The sequence below is a fragment of the Apteryx rowi genome, unplaced genomic scaffold, assembly GCF_003343035.1.
Source record: "Apteryx rowi isolate R43461 unplaced genomic scaffold, aptRow1 scaffold_135, whole genome shotgun sequence".
In the NCBI taxonomy this organism is placed as follows: Eukaryota; Metazoa; Chordata; class Aves; order Apterygiformes; family Apterygidae; genus Apteryx; species Apteryx rowi.
In genome coordinates this window covers 1,539,941-1,559,989 of record NW_020447586.1, presented here as the reverse complement: position 1 = coordinate 1,559,989, position 20,049 = coordinate 1,539,941, and the positions used below count along the sequence as shown (strand labels likewise).

At 37.7% G+C, this 20,049-nt stretch overlaps 1 protein-coding gene across 3 annotated transcripts in view; it reads left to right on the top strand.

Annotated features, from left to right (window-relative positions):
- The window catches only part of MEGF10 (multiple EGF like domains 10), a 104,952-nt gene that overhangs the window by 36,576 nt on the left and 48,327 nt on the right, over positions 1 to 20,049 (top strand). For all 3 annotated transcript variants that reach the window (XM_026056983.1, XM_026056982.1, XM_026056984.1), the window contains exons 5-8: positions 3,010 to 3,102; positions 16,826 to 17,072; positions 17,694 to 17,814; positions 19,652 to 19,788. In XM_026056983.1, coding sequence (XP_025912768.1) covers positions 3,010 to 3,102; positions 16,826 to 17,072; positions 17,694 to 17,814; positions 19,652 to 19,788 — 598 coding nt within the window. The remainder of the gene's footprint in view (positions 1 to 3,009; positions 3,103 to 16,825; positions 17,073 to 17,693; positions 17,815 to 19,651; positions 19,789 to 20,049) is intronic.

The window sequence follows — 20,049 nt, the reverse complement described above, 5'->3', positions numbered from 1 at the left end:
GTTGGCTGGTGCTCTATAATCAGAGAATAGCAAATCTACCTTTTGTTTTTTAAAAAAAGGAGAAGATGTGATCCACTGAAATATCAACCTGCAAGTTTGATGAGGCAAGATTTTAGAGAAGATTTTGAAGGAAACAATAAATAAGATATGCAAGAAAATGGAAAATAGGATGTAAAAGCAAATATGCAAGAGTTAAGCTCAGGTTTCTTTTCATATGGTAATTGATTTTCCTGACAAAGGAAGAAGATATGATTTATGCAATTTACTGGTGTCAGTGAATTTTTGGTGCTTCTTTACACTGCTCAGTACCAAAGAGACTTCACATTAAGTTTGTCACCTGCTCTTGTGCAGAAATATTTTCTTATGTCTAATAGTTCTGTAGGAACTGTCCCTTATGTCATTTATACCTTTTCAACGTGTTCACTACTCTTTTTCATATTGCTCTCATCTTACACATTTTTGTAGGTCCTGTGGTCAAATTTGATTCTCTTACCTCCATGTTCAGTGCAATAATTTTGGAATAGAGGCTGTGTGTTATGAATGTTCACTTGGATTCAGTTGCCAAAAATCTCGTGGTTAGCCCCAGAAGATGTCTAGGGAATTTTTTTTTTTTTTAATTTCAAAATAGGTTTTTACTTATGTCCAGAGTGCAGGAAGAAATCATTCTTTGATCAGATATATTTTGGGGTATTGAGAAAGTTTAAAAAAGAAATATTAAATATTTTTATATACATGGTACATTTTTTGAAACATACTTTAGTTTTACCTCTTCAAAGTAAGGAATTACATGTACCCCTTCTTCGAGATGGAAATGTATGTGTTTGTATATGATACATATTTATCATTTTAAGAGACCTTTATTGAAGTTACTTGGAAGCAGTAATATTGACATTGCATCACATCCTTCAGTGGACCTGATGATGTATTTCTTACATTATTAGAGTCAGCAGAGTTTTGGCTGTCAAAAACCCAAGATCATTACTCACAGATAACTTCTTCAGAGACCTAGTAGCGAGACTCATGTTTTGAAGAGTCGTATTTGATCTAAGTTCTACTACAGTGAAAACTGAAGCACTACTTCATTGACTTAAGAGAAGCTCGTGCTGATTTAACCTGTTGTGACTAAAATGAGAATACAGCTATAATTCAAGACATTGCAAGCATGCTGCCCCCAAATTTCATCTGTTGTGCTTTACTTCAAAGCCAACTCTATTTTTTTGTTAAAGTTCCTTTTCCCAAGTGCTGTGTGTCTCTAGGTTTACAGAGCTAAAACCATCTAGGAAACAGGCTGCTCTGGTTTCACACATTTTTGCTTTTGTATTTCTTTTTTCCACCTATGTCACAAAATGTACACTGGGATATAGCTTTAGTGTGTTTAGTCTCGGTGCCCAGGAATTTGAAACCAGTCTGTTGGTATTCACAAAGTTATTCACACATGTACACACACAGAGACGTGTGTGTGCACTGCTACCTTGTGCTATTTTACAGGTTGCAGGGAAGATTTTACAACACATTTGGTTTAGAGAACGTTTCAGTGCCCAAAGCAGCATTTATTAGGCAGGAATTTTCAGAGGCAAATAATTCATGTCTAGTTGTAAGACTAATGGAAAGTTGTGCTGCACTATTTAAATTAATTCTTTCCATAATAAATAAATAGAGAACAATGAAATAGTTTTGCATTAATATTTTCTATTGTCTTCTATGCAAAATATGTATTCTCATTGTTGATTTCAAATGAAGACAACTTTAACGCACATCTGAAAAGTAGCTTATTAGAAGTAACAGTTGAGAAGGCAAATTAAAGGGCATAACAACATGTGATTAACAGCCTGGATCCCAAGTAACTGAAGATTTTAGTAATATATATGATTGATCTCTATGAGGCTTTCATTTTTCTTGGCCACCTAAAATATAAAGTTGTCCTTCCTCCTTCATCATGTTTAATTAAGAAAAAATCAGAGGAAACTCTGAAAGTATTTTTCCTAATTACTGTAGAGCATTTTTAATACATTCAGAACAGTAATAATTCATATTTAACCCCATTAAATTTCTTGTGCAGGCCAACCTTCTCTTTTTTGCCATCACTCACTTCCCGTTCTTTGGTATACTGATCAGATTCCTGTGATAGTTTTTCTGGAAATATAGGTACAAAGAAAATTCTCATCCTATGTATATTTTTAAAGTATTATTTTTGTTTGAATTTGATGAAAAATTATTATGATTATGTATTTTGCAAAATTAAGGAGATTTCCTGATGAATATGATGCCAGCAATCTGTGTTACTAGTTGTGAATTCTTCCTGTTCAGTGTATTGTGTTCTGATTTAGTTACATCTGTGTACTGGGTATAGAAGCTATTTCATGTTTTTCTTGAGGTTTCCAACATACGCCTTATTTCAAAATAAGCTTAAGTATGAAAAAGCATATGCTTGAAAATAATAATAATAAAAATTCTCATGAAAAATTTCAAGCCGCTCTGCTTAATGCTTAGAAGAAAGGTTGCAGTGATTCATAAGGGTTATATTCTATGTCTTACCTTAATTATCATCATTGCTGCATTGTGCTTTATCTGAACTCTGCAACCATTCATAAAAATCAATACCAAAATCCTGGTGTGTTGTGAATCAGAGAGAAAGAGAGAACCCCTTTTTTGGGAGGAGGGGATACAGAAGTCCCTCTTTTTTTCTTTGTATGAGAGTTCCCTTCCAACCTATATTATTCCATGACTCTACTATTTGCTTCGAATGTGTGCTATTTTCTCTTTGTTTAAATGCAAAAGTATTTGAGCAGCCCAACAGGGTTTTAGTTGGAGCCTTCAGAATTAGGAAAGTGGAAGAAACAGAAGTCAGAGGATGTATTCTGAAGAGAGGCCGTCAAACATTAATATATTTATTTTGCTTTTAAAAGATATTTGAGCCAACAGTATGAAACTGTTGGATTGGGCATGTTTTTCCTAGGACAAAGAATTTTCTTTCTTTCTTTTATTTATTTTTATTTCCTTCTTTGGCAGCTCACTGTGCTGATAAATGTGTCCATGGTCGGTGTATTGCTCCAAACACCTGTCAGTGCGAGCCTGGCTGGGGAGGACCCAACTGCTCCAGTGGTAAGTTCTCACCTGCTTCTGCCGATCTTGTGCTCCTTTCTTGGCATTGTTCTCCCTTTTGGGCAGATTACCTTCAATCCTCTGCTCAGGCTTCTAGTTAAGGGGCTTGGTCTGAGTTATCGGATTACTCTGCATGATCTGATTTTTCTTCATTTGCTTTAAAATGACATCATCATGTGCCAGTGCTAAAAATTGTGAGCTATTTTGTGCTCAGAAACATGCCAGATAGTCCAGAACTTAGTATCTGGAGAACACAAAAACATTTGAACCGTAAAATTATCTGTCTCTATTTTTTTTCTGTGCACAAAAGACGATGATACAAGGTCATGTTTAAAAGCTACGAGCAAAGTCTTCCTCACAATCACATGGGGCAGTAGGCAGGGATGGGGTGGCACCTTCCCTGTTTGGCCTATGGCTGTAGTCGCACACAAGCCAGTCGATGATCAGGCTTAATTAAAAAAAAACTATGACAACTGAGGCATTACATACTGGATACAAGAACAATGCAGAATATCAAAAACACAAAGTGAAGTCCTGAAATAAGAGCTGGCTTTTCAGTTGTTGTGGTTTTCTAGACTCTTGGAGAGTAACAACCCGGCACTGCAGCGCCAGTGGCAGGCTGCAGTGCAACTGTGGTGCCTGACGGAGGGGCTTCATCGCCCAGTGGCAACGGTGGCTTCTTTGCATAGTATCCCTTCCTCTATCAGAGGTAATAATTTTATTAGAGGTAATAAGTCTTTTTCTTCCCTTTACCTGAAATACAGAATTTCTCAGAATAATTCTTTTTTTTTCCATTATAATACATTAGTTATTCCATCTTCTTCTATGTACGGTCTTTGGAAATGTCATCTTCAGGCTAACATTGCAGCCGTATATGTCATCACAGTCAAGTTCAAAGTAGGTGACTGCTAGTGACTATCCATTTGAAAGGGATTTATTTTAGCCAGTGATAAAAAAAAAAACCCACCTGTGTTTAGAATTTAAATTTCACAGACCATATAAAGACAGAGCTGGTGTCTTGCAAAGACAGTTTACTATCAGTTTCTTTAATACAGGATTTCAGTAAAAATGACAACTGAAAATGTAGATCATCAGCAGGACAACAATAATTTTGGTTTATAGTACGCTATTTTCGGCCTCCGTTGTTTTTCTGCTTAATTCAAAATAGGGAAATGTTCTTTTTTTGAAAACAAATTGCTGTCACAACTTTCTTTTTATGGAAGTGATCTCTTGTTTAGGTAGCTTATTTTGTGAAACCTAAGAGTAAGTGGGGAAGTATTAATAAACTACATGAAGGTAAACTTACCACTTTAAAAATGTTATATTTGGTATGTGGCCTTTGTATACTTAAATGTGATTATTTTCATACGCAGTCCTAAAGAAACGGCAAGTATTGTATAAAGCGAGGAGCTGGAAATGTTGGTAATGCAATGTTACTGTAATACTGATCTTAAGCAAGTGTGCTCAATACAATCAATGGAAATTGCATGTTACCTTTCTCTCTGAAAGCCTTATGAATTGAGTTCCTCTGTAGCTAACCAAGTATGTAGAAGAAAGGTGTATTATTGTGCAACGTAGAATGAGGAGATGTTATTTATTGAGATCTCCAAGTTCTGAACTCCCTGAAAGGGCATTTTATATAGGACAAGAACCTCTAAGTCTTTGGGAATAATCCTTCCTCTCATAGGATTTTCTAGAGTCCATTTCCCTCACCTATGTGTTATAACTCATTTTGAATACATGTGCAGCTCTTTTCCTGTGCTTCTTCCTCAGTTCACTGCCTTTGACTGCTTGTCCCAGCATCCTCAACAGCAAAAATGTTTTCTGATGTGTATACATGACAGGCCAAACTGAAAGAGTCTTTGTTCACCTGCCTTTGAACAGTATCGTCTCTTGAGAGTTTTGCAGTCCTGCAAAAGATTCTGCATGACATTAGAGCTAACTGGAACTGCAGAAAATGGTTACAGATTGCTAGTGTAGTCCTAGGAGAAGGGGGGTGGACTGATGAGGAAGAGGGTATTTTTGTTCATTTGTTATAGGGAGATTCATTTTGGAATTTGTCGCATTTTCATGCGGGCAAAACTTGAGTAAGATATTACTTTTGCTGCATTGTCCTGCTGAATTTGGGCAATGCTGTTTGTTGCTAGCTAGGCGTGATTTTTCTCATGTGTGTATGAGAACTAAAGTGGCAATGAAATCAAAGCACAGTGGATAGTATTGAAAAGACAAAGTGATAGCTTTCTGACTCTCTAGAGCTAACTTTTATCACTGCTTGCCCTATATAGGAGATAAACTCTTTCCCTGTTTTTCTTTTACTATATTTTCTCCATCCCCCACTTGATTGGCTCTAGTAAACAGGTACAGTGAGACAAAATATAGATATTTTTATTTTACAATCAGTTTTGTTCATCTAGCAAATTATTCGACAAAAATCCATGAAAACTGTCATACTGTAATAATACATATCATATCAATACTTCATTGCCCAACTCAATAATGGAAAAGGAACAAAGATTACAAGGCAAGCCAGTGTCTTCATAAGGCAGGCACTCAGGCTTTTGATGGTTACCAATGACCAAACCAAACGCTGAGACTGAAAGGAAGAGATTCTCCTTAAAGTGTGAGAGGTGTTAGGCAAACTCCCTGATTTGATATTCACTTCATTTTCATGGCCTCAGATATGTTGGAAGCAACTGTGCTACATAAGCACTAAACTTTTTGTAAAACTGCAGTACTGAACCTTCTCTCCCAAAATACTATCCTTTCTCGAGCAGCATTGATTATTGTCCTTATATAGGAAATTCATCTATAAGGATTTGTGAACAGAGTTAAACTTATTATATGTATCAGTCCATCTGCCACATTCCACAACCTGAGCTTGATTTTAACTGTTTCTCAATTCTGTTTGCCAGCTTTGTTTAACAGATTTTTATTTAACCGTATGCCATGACTTCTATACGATAGTGCCTTTCTGGGTGGTAATTGCAGACGAGCACTTCCTAAGCACTGTGATGTTCTCTCTAGAAATGACAGAGTGATTGCACGGACTAAATTGGTTTATTGTACAGTAAAAACTGTACCAGCAGCTTCCTTCCTTATCTTTGTGAGTGTGCCACAGTGTGATATGGTCTAATAACCTTTCTGGGGACTAAACTTTTTGGGAGACTCTCATTTATTTCCTTCTGTGGCAACCATTACCTCCTTTGTGTGATGAGTTTTATCCAATTCCTAACAGCCTGGATCGGTGGCTGCTTTCAATTTAGGAGTAGAGGGATAGAGATTCAAGTACTCTATCAGTGCCTCTGAGGCTGTTCTCATTCAGTGCTTATTTCTAGCCCAACTCATAACTCTTCTCCCCCTGACATGCTCTGCCTTTCTGAAAACCTTACATCCTACCTGAGGTGAAAATACAAATGGATGTGTTTTTCTGAGAGTAAAACCTGAGTGGTGTCCTCAGAGTTTGGCTAATTATATAATGTCTCTTTGGGAAACATTTTCTGTAGGAAATGTATTCTTTCACCAGGCCTTTTCTTTTTGAGCACAGGAATTATGCTGTATTAGACAGTGTTTGCCTGCAGTGAAATTCAGTAGGAAGTGATGAAGGAGATGGTGATAATATATATATCTGCAAAGAAATATTACTTGGAGTGAGATATCACTCATTTACAAAACGCTTCCATTCTAGTGGAAGAGATGACATTCAGACGAAATAAGTTGTTCTAATATAGATTTATTAACTGAGCAGAGTATACGGATCAATGACAAATGAGTAGACAGAAAACATGTCGAACTTATCCCGTGGAGTGAGTGAATCAGCCACTACGCCGTCAGGATCGCTTTGAAAAAGTGTTTTGTGAACTTCAGGGATGTAAGTTTATCAGTTCTGGGCTGGGGACAAGGACAAAATTTAGAAAAGGACACAGTGGTAAAGATAGGTATGTTTGTAGATAAAACACAAAAACATCCAAATAGATTCCTTTTTCTGCTTGTTTTCTGTCCTCGTTGTTGGAACGGCATTTGCAATAATACATAATATATAAACCTGGTGCTCAGTTTTGAATGTGCGTGGAAGTTAGATACACATGCAGCCTGATGTGAACTCTTAATAAGAAATCAGGACATTCACTTTGTTTTTCTTCTCATGCCTAGTAGTCCACAAATAATTCCTTCAAAATCAATAGGACAGCTTCTGTATAAGCTGGAGCAGAGGCAAAATGCCAAAATCAATTTTACACTGGCTCCTCCAAAAAGGTTATAGCCTTTGTATCCCCAGCTGGCCAGAGCAATAAGGCAAACAGGGACTGATACATATTCCTTTTTGGGCCATGACAAGTATATTAGGATGGTTTGTGGAAATGTGAATAAGCATTTTCTATTTTACTGTATTTAAGTAATCTCTTGTTTGCACAAATGCAAACTTGTTTGCATTACTGCATTTTCATCTGTAATTTCATTCTATTGGTGATTATGAGAGTTTCATGGGGACTATAGTCTGATGGCATGGGGCTAGAACAGCTACTGAGGCACAATTTGGCTCCAGGATTTCATAAACCATTAGAAGAAAACAGCTGAGCTCCTTTCTCTAATATTTCAGGTTGAGTGTTTAAAGCTAGCATCTCAGAAAAAATACCTTTTTACTTTTAAATGCACTTGTTAAGGAAGCTTTTAGGAGACAGTAGCTCTGCTACTGTCCCATTTCCTTTACTGTCACAGGTGTTTGTAAAGTTTGTAAATTCCGTGAAAATCTCACTGTTTTCTTCATGAGACTTGGCAGAGGCAGTTTATGGCAGAAACCGGATCCCTTGGCACGCTTTCTGTGAGACACTCACTTGAGTTACAAACACTGCCAGTTCCTCAGTGGAGCAGGTACCCATTAACCCTGGCGAGGTGGAGCTGTGAGTGTTTTCTACCACCACATTGTGTAGTTTTGCACCCAGAACTCAGATAGCCCCATAAGCCCAGGTAACAGGCAGCGTGCCTGGGAGCATCTTATAAATTCTGAAGGCACAGCTTGTGCATCTCAAATGCCTCTCGGATAAAGGCCTTGCTTTCTGTTTTGTTTTGTTTTGTTCTGTTCTGTTTTTTTTCCAAAAGCTTTTTGATTTACAGAGCTTGCAAGATATACTTAGAGAGCTTGCTGATCTTTAAGTTTTAAAAGCTAAGCCACTCAACAGGCTTTAAGATACTTTACGATACTGGTTGTAACCATGTGCTCAAACCAAAAATGCTTAATTTACAGAACTTAACCTGCTGAACGTGCTAGTGAAAGACCAAATGCAGAGCTACTTGCTTTATAGACGATGCAGAGAAATAGCTTATTCAAGTAATGTAAAACTCCTCCCCTGGCTTCCAGATGGCCACACGTGCAAATATATCCAGTTAGCAAAAGTTGACAGCAAATCATAGGCATTTATCTTAAATTTAACCTTTTTTGTTGTATATATCTTTCTCATACACTGCAGTTCCCTTAGCTGAAACTGCTGTAATTCACCTAAATGGATTTTCCTTAGTTTGGCCAGCTGAACTCTTTTTCTCCTTGAACAAGGCTGAGTGTCCTCAGGCTGAAAAATTAACCCCACCAGCAAGCTAGATCAGGTGCTAACGGGCAAAACGGAGAAGTTACTGAAGGAAGGTATTGCAGTAAATGGCAGTAGTTTTGTTCATTTGTAAATATTTTCTGGATCAGAGGTGCTTTTCACTTCCACTTTTGACCATTTTTTAAAATCAGTAAACTTGTATTTTTAACCTAAGTTAATTTGTTGAATAACGTGGTTTTTTGGTTTTTTTTTTAATAACAACGCAGAAGTATTTTTAGTTTTTGCTTAACTCTTATTTCATTCTGACTTATATATTTAGTCACTGGCTTCTTTAGTATGTTTTCAGGGATATGAAGAATAACATTTGTTGTTAATTTAAAAATTAAGATGACTTTCCAATCATTGAAAAAAGGGAAAAAGGCTAATTTATGGTCCTGCAAGGAGATCTGTGCAAATTCAGGATCATGGACAGCAGTCCATTTTATACAGTACAATCAGATTCCTATCATTTTGTAACTTTCCCTATAATAGTGGTTATTTTTAACAGGTTTCATCTCAGTAACAAGATAAAATTAATACCAAGAGCCATCTGTGTGTTTTTCTTAGCAATTATCCAACCTTGTGTTCTGATGTCCAAAGTACTTTAAAGAGTCTTCTGAAATATATGGCATGTGAAAGGCATATACTTCCAGTCTTTTATAGGATCAGAAAAACACATTTTCATTGTTCTTCACGGATCAAAAGGCTTTTACAAAGTAAAAAAAAAAAAAAAAAACAACCTAAATTAAATTAAAGCTTAGCATCTTGAATAAAAATCCTTTCTTTTATACAAAAGAATAAGAAAGAATGAAGAATATGCCACAGGGTAAAAAGCCTACAGTGTAACAAATGAAATCAGATAGAAACAAAAGATTCAAAGGATAACCAAATTTAATAGAAAGTGTGTTCTGCAAAAAAGCACTATGCATTTCTGTGTCTGGGATGTAAGTAAAGTAAGTATTTTATTAAAAGGCATTGATATTCTGTAATTATTAAAAATGATTCTTGTCAGGAAAAGATTTATTTTCTGGTATGTACGTGCATATATTTGTCATAACATCCTGAGGTGACCAAAACAGAGCATATGCAAAAATATATGGAGAATGATCGCATGTTATTAAATCAGACATTTAAGTTTTTCCAAAGGATATTTTTATTGGAGTATTCAGTATAGCTGCCTTTGTTTTCCAGCCTTTTAGACTCATCTTTGAAATTTGTTTGCCATGTTCCAAATTTACTGTCTTGTATCCCCAGCTGACATACCGGTTGATGTCACTAGTGGCTTAATACATCTTGTCAAATTTTGAACATACTTGAGTGTGTTGAGTTCAATAGGTTTCAAAATCAGCATGGCTTGACTTTTATTTGGTTTATATTCAAGTTGGAAGAATAATCATTCTGTCCTGCAAGTGTGTCCTACAGGAAAAGAGTGCCATCAATTTAAATCTACAGCTAATCAAACCATATTATCAGAGAATAATTACAAGAATATTCTGTAAACTTTGCAATGAGGATGGTCTGGATATAGATTAGTGGCAACATTCATATTTTTGTTATGATTTTCAGTTTGTGAATCGATGAATGTTGTTCTGAACGCAAGCAGAAGTTAAGATCATCAAAAGGAGTGTCTATATGGCTATAACCTTTTTGATATTTCATTTCGTGCTTGAGAATTCCACATCAGCTAATTGAATATACTGAGGTGTATTGAGTACACATCAGTAGTTGATATAGTAATGAAATAGTATCCCAGGTTAGTTTTGTGCAGATGAAAGGTACATGATGCATTAACATAATATATAACCTATGGGACTGTTGTTATGGTATGTGAAAACCTTCCTTCATGGCCAGAAGGACATTGATTCTGTTTTCTGACAAAATTTTAATCTAGAGTATGGTGTAAACCGTATCTTTCCAAACCTTCATATTGTAACTGTGGCATTCTACTTGGGCAAAACAGCCAAAATATTTTCATTCATGCAAAATATAAGAGTATCTGGCACACAAATTAGAATTGAATTTCACTTCTGTTGACACTTGAAAGTTAGATGTGGCATCTGTTATTTATGGAGAAAAGGCAAGAGTTGACCTGGGTGTTTTTCCTCATCRCGGTCCTCAGAATAAGAGATGAGGTGAGTGACTCCTTTCATCTGTGAATTGAAATGTAGCCTTCATAAAAATCATGGTGTTTTGTTGTGAATTTCTTACTGAGGTCCACTGGACTCTACTTATTGTTGCTTGGATATCAAAAGTATTAGTTCCAGAAATGTGTATTTATATTAGGGCAAGCATGTTTCTTGTTTCAGGAGCTGAAGGAAGAAATTCTAACCTATGGACAGTTATAGGACAATTTATAATAACAAACCTGTCAGTGGGCTACTCCTTTGGATAAATCAAAGTTTTCTCAGTATTGGTCTATTTTACTTATGCTGGCTATTTGTGGCCATTAGTGGTTTTTTTTATCCCTGATAACACAAATCACCTGTGGACCCTCCTAGAAACATTCCTTTTTTGTTATTTATATCCTCTGCTCCAAAAAGACTGGAACAGGTTTTAACAAAGCACATTACAGTCGGTCTGTTTTATCTGTAGATAATGGTGATGACTGGAGCAATGGTGGACCTCACTGCTGTCCCTGCTGGGAATTCATGGTCTCCTTCCACAAAAAAAGTACAGAACAGAAAGTTGCCTCTGCCCCAAAGAGCTTGTGGTGGAAGGAAAAGGAAAGAGATAACACAAAGCTCGAAACGTGGGGGATGAGGAAGGAAACAAACAAAAATAATCAGTACGGCAAGTGATTTCGGCATACTTGCTGCTAAACCAGAATCAACTTTTTGTGGACTTTACAGCAAAGAGGAGTTGTAAGATGGGGATGTGGAGAACAATGTGGTAGTTTTATGGGTGGGCTATGGAGAGCTCATGCCAAGTGTTAGAGGCAGTTTGAGGAGAAGCAAGAAAGCTGATGGTATGAAAATGTAACAAGGGGGCTGATGTCATGGGCGGTTTAAATGTGGAGGTTGATACTCGGATACTGAATGAGAAATGATAGATGAGCAGTAGACCATAAAGGCCATGAAAGTAAGGACAAGGCAATAGAGATCTGAGAGTCAAAGGAGGGATGCAAAGGGCGGCACGAAGATTTAGCCTTGTCCTTGACGTGACAGCCTACAAAGGAAGAGAGGTCAGTCAAAGATGATGTTGAAGTTATGGGCAGCTTCAGTTTGTTTGACATGCTGGAACAAGGAGAATCAACTTTTACTTGTTAAAGGCTGTTCCTCCCTTGAACCTATCGGAAGAAGTTATGTTGGAGTTTTGAAGAGACAGAGGGATAGGAATTTTGCATGTTTGCTACTGTTTTTTTAAGTAAAATTTATACTTGACAATATTGCATTCCAAGTGAGGGAGCAATTAGTTCACTCTGTTTCTGCTGTTTGTGGAAGGGAGAAAAAAAGGATTTTGTTTTTAGTTGTTTTAAAAGCCCATGAAACTACATTAGCCTAATACTCTGATAAGTGTCTCCTCTGTTTTGGCAACAGTGGTATGTATTTTCAGAAACACACAGCAGTGTTTTGCTGTACAAAGGCAAAAAGATCTGTAAGCCAAAATAAAGTCTCATTCTGTTGTCTTGGTGCTGCATGTAGGACAGCTACAAAAAACGATGGTAAGAAAAGTACATTTTAGTTTTGTTGTGATTCTTCACGTTTACCTCTCCTTTAGCAAGAAAGAAAGACAAAAAGAGAAGAAAGATTAAAAAAAAACCTGCAATAAACATTTTTTACCTTGCATATCGTGTTATAAAGGCAACTGTAGCATACTTAAGGGGTAGTTGTAAGTCAGAGTTTCTAAGGAGAATTTTCTTCTAAAATGGCCTTTGGCTTGATTTGATGGCCTTATTTTGTTCTCATTATATGCCATTCTTTAGAGAAGTACAGAACTATAGGTGATTAGGGTGGATTTGTCAGGAATAAACTTGCTCATTTGCACTTCCCTTTTTGTTGCCTTTCAATGAAATCAACTAAAAAAAAAAACAGAAAAAACTTGACACATGTGACCACGTTTTGTTTAAAATGCCTTTGTTTATAAGGAGCAAGAAAGAAGTTATAAAACTCTTCAGGTGTGCCTCTAAATTATTGTACAAATTTGTATCTTAGTGTAAAATATCAGGGCTCCCTGCATCCCAATTTGCAAATCGCCAGCAGCTTGCAGAAGCCATGTGCATAAAAACAAGACCAGCCCAGCATAATAACAATGTGCATTAAACTTATTATAATATGAAATACACAACTTTAAATCTTCAAGGATTCTACAAAAGGCCCAAGAATGATACCAATTTGCATCATAGATTCTCATTTCTTCTTTTTTTTCTTGGAGGTGATTCTTTTACACTTGAATCCTTGGTTCTGTCTGTTCCTAAAGTTGTCATTTGGCACTGAGCTGCAGAGAGCATTTCTAATTTGATTTTATGTTGGTAGACTGGTATTGTCTTAGAGTTTCGTATAATACTTATTTTAAAGGAGAGTTTATACGATGTAATGCCCTTATTCCTAAAGGCAAACCTTCACTTTCACTGAGCAGTCGTTTGAGAGACAAGTTTTCTGTCCCATATCTGTAACACTGTGTGATGTGCACAGCATGTACTGTGGTGACTAAAAAGATATTTCCAGGTGAACAGAATGTATATGAAGAAAAATGACAAAAAGATGTGACGTTAATACCACACAGTGTTTGTTAAACATTTCTTTTGATTTTTTTTTTTCCCCTACAGCCTAAGATGAAGGCAGAAAGGACCCAGTGAGTTTCCTACAAATGCTGGTAGTGAGCAGTACAGCTATCTCGTTCTTCTATTTAAAATAGAAAAACCTGGAGGTGAATATAGCGTATGTGAAAAGGGAAAGGGAGTGACTTTTGGAAGAAAGCTACTCTGCATGAAACAAAGCAGGATCGGCCAGTTCTATATAATAAATATAGAAAATTAGCTGCTGGTTTATGGGTTCTGTTGCAGCATTCAGTCTGTTTCCAGGAATTAGTGGGGCTGGGTTACATTATCTGTTGCTGGAACTGTTCAGAACATAGGACTTTTGTCTTCATATCCTGCTTCCCTTTCACATATACCTTACATTGAGACAGGTAATTTACAACTTCAATTCTGTTCAGAAGTCAGTAGCTGACACGTGTGTATGTGTTTGCATACACGCGTGTGTATGTGACCTTGGTGCAGTCAGGACAGTCGTAGCCACTATTCTGATTAAACTCCAGCTGACAGTCTGTAACCTGACGACAGTCATTAACTCCAAGACTATCCATTCCACCAGATTAGCAGCTGTGCAGCTTCCAGCTTGGCTTTCTGAATACTAGGAAGGAGCAGAAATAGTCTGATGTAATAGTTGGTAAATTTAGCCTCCAAAACTATTTAAAAAATTAACAGAACTCGCCACAGGAAGCATTGCTACCCCTTGCCCCCTTTCTTAGCAATAATCTAAGTATCAGTTTCTGACAAATCACTTTAATTTCCTGTGGGGGACATTATTGATTAGCAGTCAAGGGACAGAGAGGCAAGATATGTGATTTATCCGTCTTGTTCAAAAATATTATTTATTACCATTAATCCTGCAGATTTCCCCATTGCTCTGCCCATAACTCATAGTTAGATAGTAGGCTGGTGATAGACCTTGCGTAATGGACTATCGTACAGGCCAGGCTATCAAACAGCCAGGCTTGTTCTGGTAGAGTGCTTTGGCATTGTGCTGGAGTGAAATAATTACGTAGTCAATATTTGTTACCCACCTGGCCATTGCCAAGAGGCTGATCAGGAAGCTGGAAATCCTATTAGCAGACATACGATGCTTTTTATTTTAACGATTTCCTGCAAACATAATGAGAAGATTGTACCAAGAAACTAATAAATTATTATGCACTGTGCGGTACATGCTCTTGCAGTAAAATAGTCTAGAAAGGTTCAAGTTCAGGGACAGAGCGCGTACACCTCTGACATCAGTAAATCTCCAAGAGACAGCAGCGAGCATCCCGGGGAGGCAGGCAGGAGATGGGATTTTTGGAAAGAGCGGAGGGAGTGCAAGGCCTCCACTGCTTCACTAGTGAACCAGCCTCTAGCGAGGCAGTCCCGGTGCCTGCGTGCTCGCTGCTGCAGCAGGTACGTGGGAGTAGATGGGTTTGATCTATATGGCTCTGAGACTCATTACACTGATTCTCCAAACAGCTACGTGAATTTTGTTGGACTCCGTCAAATATTCCAGGTGTTGATAAAAGAATATGAGCTGGAGTTTATCAGCCAAGAATAAATCTTGTGTGTCATGTCTTTATATCTAAAGTGGATTCAGGCCAGGTTCATCCTTGACTTGAGTTCTGCACTGGGAACAGTTGTGGTCTGGTGGTCAGTTTGAATACTTCAGTTCATCAGCCATCCCAGGGCATCTTTTTTTAAACTATTCCATGAGGAATGGCTGATTTTTTTTATATATTTTTTTTAATTTGGGAGCAGAAGGAGGACTGTTATCTGAATCCAGTCTGAGGTATTAAGCAAAAAGAGTCTAGGTGTCTCTGCAAAGCAAAAGAGTGTAGGGGTCCTGAGAGAAAATGCAACTGTCTCAGAAATGCACCACTCTTATAAATCCAAAAATAGCTAGTTTCCTGATGAGAAATTGAGGATATGAGGATTACACTTTGTTCCACGTAGGCATATTAAAAAGAAACATATAGCAGTTCCGAAGAAATGTGAGTTATCATAGGGAAAGGCATCTTATGAGAGAGATGCGATGTGGCATGGACAGTAGTGAGTTGCCTGTATAGCCCAGAACAGAAAATACACATCTTYGAATACATAAATGGAGAAAAGAAGACAATAATAAAATGGGCAGTCATTCTATCAGTTTGTTTGGCAGTATTGGGTGTTTATAATATATATGGTTTTGTTACTGTGCATTGTGTGTAGATGGACACAGTGCCTACATTTTGGATGCATGTTCCAGTGATCTTTACTGGAAAAAAATCTTAAAGAAAAAAACCTTAAAAGACATTAATCCTTTTTTTATTTGTGTAGTCTGAGTGATCAGTTCCTGTGGTAGAATAATTCCTACCCTGAGGAGGTATCTTGAATTATTTTGTCTTACTCTAAGAAAATGTCTGCTCTCTGCTTGGCTTTTTTGCCGCAGRAGAAGACCGAGAGAACAGTGCTTGTCAGTCACTAAGAGCAGAGCCCAAGCTTCCAGCTATTGCAGCTGAGATTTTGCTGTTGTGCTGTTGTTATCAACAGAACATAAAAATATAAAGCAGATCATTTGACCATATGATGAGCACATTCCTGTTGAACTCTACGTGACCTTAATCTTCTGTCTCTTTACAGAACTCCTGTGTTCCTCACTTAAGAAAAATTCTTCCTAAACAATAAGGTTTTTCTTTTGATGGTGAAATGCTCTTTGAGTGGCTTGCTTATAGGGCTTTAATGGACTATGTTGGGGCAGACAAAAAAAGATGTGCTTGAATGAATGTAAAAGCACACTGGATAACAAAAATGGTAACATCCAGATAATGTTTAACTACATCATAGTTAGTTTTTATAGTTTGGTGAAATACTACTTATTGCATATTCTTTTGCACTATCGTTGTATTGCAAGATTGAAAAGGAACTATTTACAACCATGTAAACTAGTACAAACTTCTGGATTCAGAAAAGGAAACGCCATGCAGTATGATAATCTTATGATAAGTAAGCTTTGCAACTTCCTTGTGGGATTCAGATCAGTGTTTATGGATCTAGACTATATTTTTTACTTTTTAAGTCATCGAGACTTGTTTGTGTAAATGAAGGATCACCACAACTGTTACTTGACAGCGCAGAGTCATAATGAAGAGTTTTATGGTGAAGAGATTGGAACTCACATTTACTTCAGTTTCCCATTTCAGTGTTTTCCTTTATGCATAAAAAATGAATTTGTAAGTATAAATTAAGTTCTATCTGCCTCTCAAGATCCTTGAGGACCAGGGAGAGATGAGGATGTCTCTTCCACTGTGCACTGCACAAGTTTTTCTACTTTATAACTTTTTTTTTCTACAGTTGACTCATAATATCTTCAGCGCTGTAATGGGAGCTATTATAAAACTGCTGTAAACTTTCCCTTCTACCCCTTCAGCATGTGACAGTGACCACTGGGGACCTCACTGCAGCAGCCGTTGCCAGTGCAAAAATGGAGCCTTATGCAACCCCATCACTGGAGCCTGCCACTGTGCATCAGGTTTCAAAGGCTGGCGCTGCGAGGAACGCTGTGACCAAGGGACATATGGAAATGATTGCCATCAAAAATGTCTGTGTCAAAATGGAGCCACCTGCGACCACGTGACTGGAGAGTGCAGATGTCCTCCTGGATACACTGGTGCCTTGTAAGCAGAGTGTATGTTATTTATTGGGGGGAGGTAGGAGATTTGACTAGTGCTATCAAGAGAAATTAAATTTAGAAAAAATTTTAACACTGTGTTATCGATCTGGCTACTGTATATGACAGAGGAACAGGCCTGGCTAAGAAACTGGGCAAACCTTCTTTCCGTGCATTTGCAGAAGTGCAGTTGAGGGAAAGCCCCCTTGATCTGAACTGCCGAGTAAAAGCTACAAAAAGTAGCGAAAGGAGCTTCTTCATGGCCAATGTGAGGATCATTTGGCTGCAAGTTTGGAAAATAGTGTAATGTACAGTTACTTGGATTTCTCATTCTAGAATATATTTTTGAGCTTCGTCAGTAACAATGAACCAGCACCAAGCTGAATTAGTGTAGGAAGAGATGTCTTTTAAGAAAAAAATATCTGTTCACAATTCCCAGACTGTTGGGTCTGTTTCCTTAGATTTGTTGCACGGATACTATACAGCGTTCAGTTTGCTTCCCTTTTAGTTTGGATTGCCTTCTGTTTCATATTTCTTGTCTGGAAGATTAACTAGAACGTTAAAAATAGAGATGGCGAGAGACGGGAGAGCGTGCCGAAGTAACGGTTGTATCTTCCCAACCGTTTAGCTGTGAGGACCTCTGCCCGCCGGGGAAGCATGGGCGACAGTGCGAGGAGAGGTGCCCCTGCCAGAACGGAGGAGTGTGCCACCATGTCACCGGCGAGTGTGCCTGCCCACCCGGATGGATGGTAAAAACACTTTCCAAAATCAACACAACCCCCGAAACGATCCACATTTGTAGACTTTGGGCAGTGTTAGAAGTGGATAGTGAATTGGGATAGCAAAGGCAGTCTGCCTGTAGCCAGGAATAATAGGAAATATTATTTTAGCATACATGGCTCTTACAACAGACTGGAATAAAATACTTGCAAAACCATCTGTTACTGAATATCTCCCAGTTCTGCGCTGCCTTTTTTTTTAACCTTGTCAGATTCTGGGAGACAAAGAAAATGATTCATACTATGAAGAGACCACATCCTTGAAAACTTGTCTAGAAGTCATTTGCCAGTAGACATAATGTGATATTATAGGGGGGCAGCACCATTATATATTTGGGTGGTGGATTTTGTGCCTCTTTCCAAGTAGATGGTATGTGCTGCAAAAACACCAAACTTTTAGATACCGTGGTGGTGACAGAAATAGGACGTCATAACTTTGACATTGTCTTCAGACTTCTTACCCTTTTGTCAGTGGGTAGGGAAAAGATTGGCCTCCGAGCTGCAAATGAAACTCCTCGCCTGCCTGTGGTCTCCCCTACTACCAGCTGCCCATTCTGAGCTGGAAAATAATGGAGTTGGAAGGTGATCAAAACATGAGTAACACTTTTAAATACATTTTCAGACAGTATTCATTAACAGCAAAATGTTTTCCTTGAAAATGTCCATTTTGGATGAAAATACGCTTGAATTTTTAGTTAGCTCATGATATAGGAGGACTTCTGTAGTAGAGATCAGGTTTTCACCAACTAGAGAGCATAGTTACAAATGGATCAAATCTCTTTTTATGTTTGCATAGCACCACTCACTTAGGTACCTAACTCAGATTATGGCAATTCTTACTTAATGGTAGAAAAACATAAATTAATGATGATAAGATACAAGTGTTTGCATGAATTCTTGATTCTCCTTATTGGCCTAAATACAGCTAATGAAAAATGATGTCGCGTGTAAACATGTGATGAAAATTTTGTAATAATGTGTGTTAACTAATATGTTTCTAATTAGCTCTTTGACTAATTTTCCATTCCAAGTGGTTATTTAAGCATAACTCTTCGTTAGTTTTAGATTTTTCAATCCATAAACTGCAATTTTGTCAGCGTAACCTTTTTTGCTTTTCAGGTAAGACTAGTATAAAGTAGCCAGGCATAAAATCTGCAGTATCTTACATTAGTTCTGATGAAATGCCTGTAAGTGTGTTCCTCTTGAAATGGCTTCTTGAAAGTCTTAAGATCTTATTTGCCTCTTATTGCACAGGTATAATTAATTCCAAGGAGATAAATAGCATTGCAGAAATTCGAGACCTGTGTAAGGGAAGCACAAATCATGCCTAAGCTTTTAAGATGTGCTACGTTTCAATGAAATTGTAAAGAGCTTTTTTTCCCCCCCTTTTTTTTTTTAACCCATCTGATCATAAAGTAGTATAATTGGCGCATTACAGCAATTATTGCTTTTTACACCACTATTCACTAGAGGGTATTTCCGGATGTCTTGATATATTCTACTCCTGATAAAGAAATTGGGAAGAACTTGACATCAATTAGTCTTAAATGTCTAAGTGTTTACTGTTGCTTAGAGATAATGTTTTTCATTAGCTTTGGCTTCCAGAATGGAAATCCTAGAAGATTATCCCCCCAGTACTGAAACATACCCCCGTTTAAAGCTGGAGAAGAGTCTAGTGTTTCCAAGATGAGCACTAGACACATGACACGAGATCTCCTTGATCTTCCTTCGTTACAAATCTTCTTTCTGCCCTGTTTGTTTGAGCTGCAATCCTGAGCCTAATGTTAAGACTTCTTTGCACACACAGGGCACGGTCTGTGGGCAGCCTTGTCCTGAGGGTCGTTACGGGAAAAACTGTTCCCAGGAGTGTCAGTGCCACAATGGAGGGACCTGTGACTCGGCAACAGGTCAATGCCATTGCAGCCCAGGTCACACTGGCGAACGGTAAGGAAAACTTATTTCCGCCGGAGTGGTGAACCTGCAAAGGGTCTACTGCAACAGAGAAAATTAAGAAGGGGTAGAAAGCCAAATCAGAATTTCAGTGGTACAATTAAAGAAGTTTTATGAAATGTTTGCTGTGTCACTTAGCTGACACTAGATCATAAGTTAAAAGTGCAAAAATGGAAGATGTTCTGTGAAGAATTGTTCAGTTTCAGGATTTTTGTGCTTTGGCCCATGCTCTGCCAGTGCCTTGTGGGTCTCCAT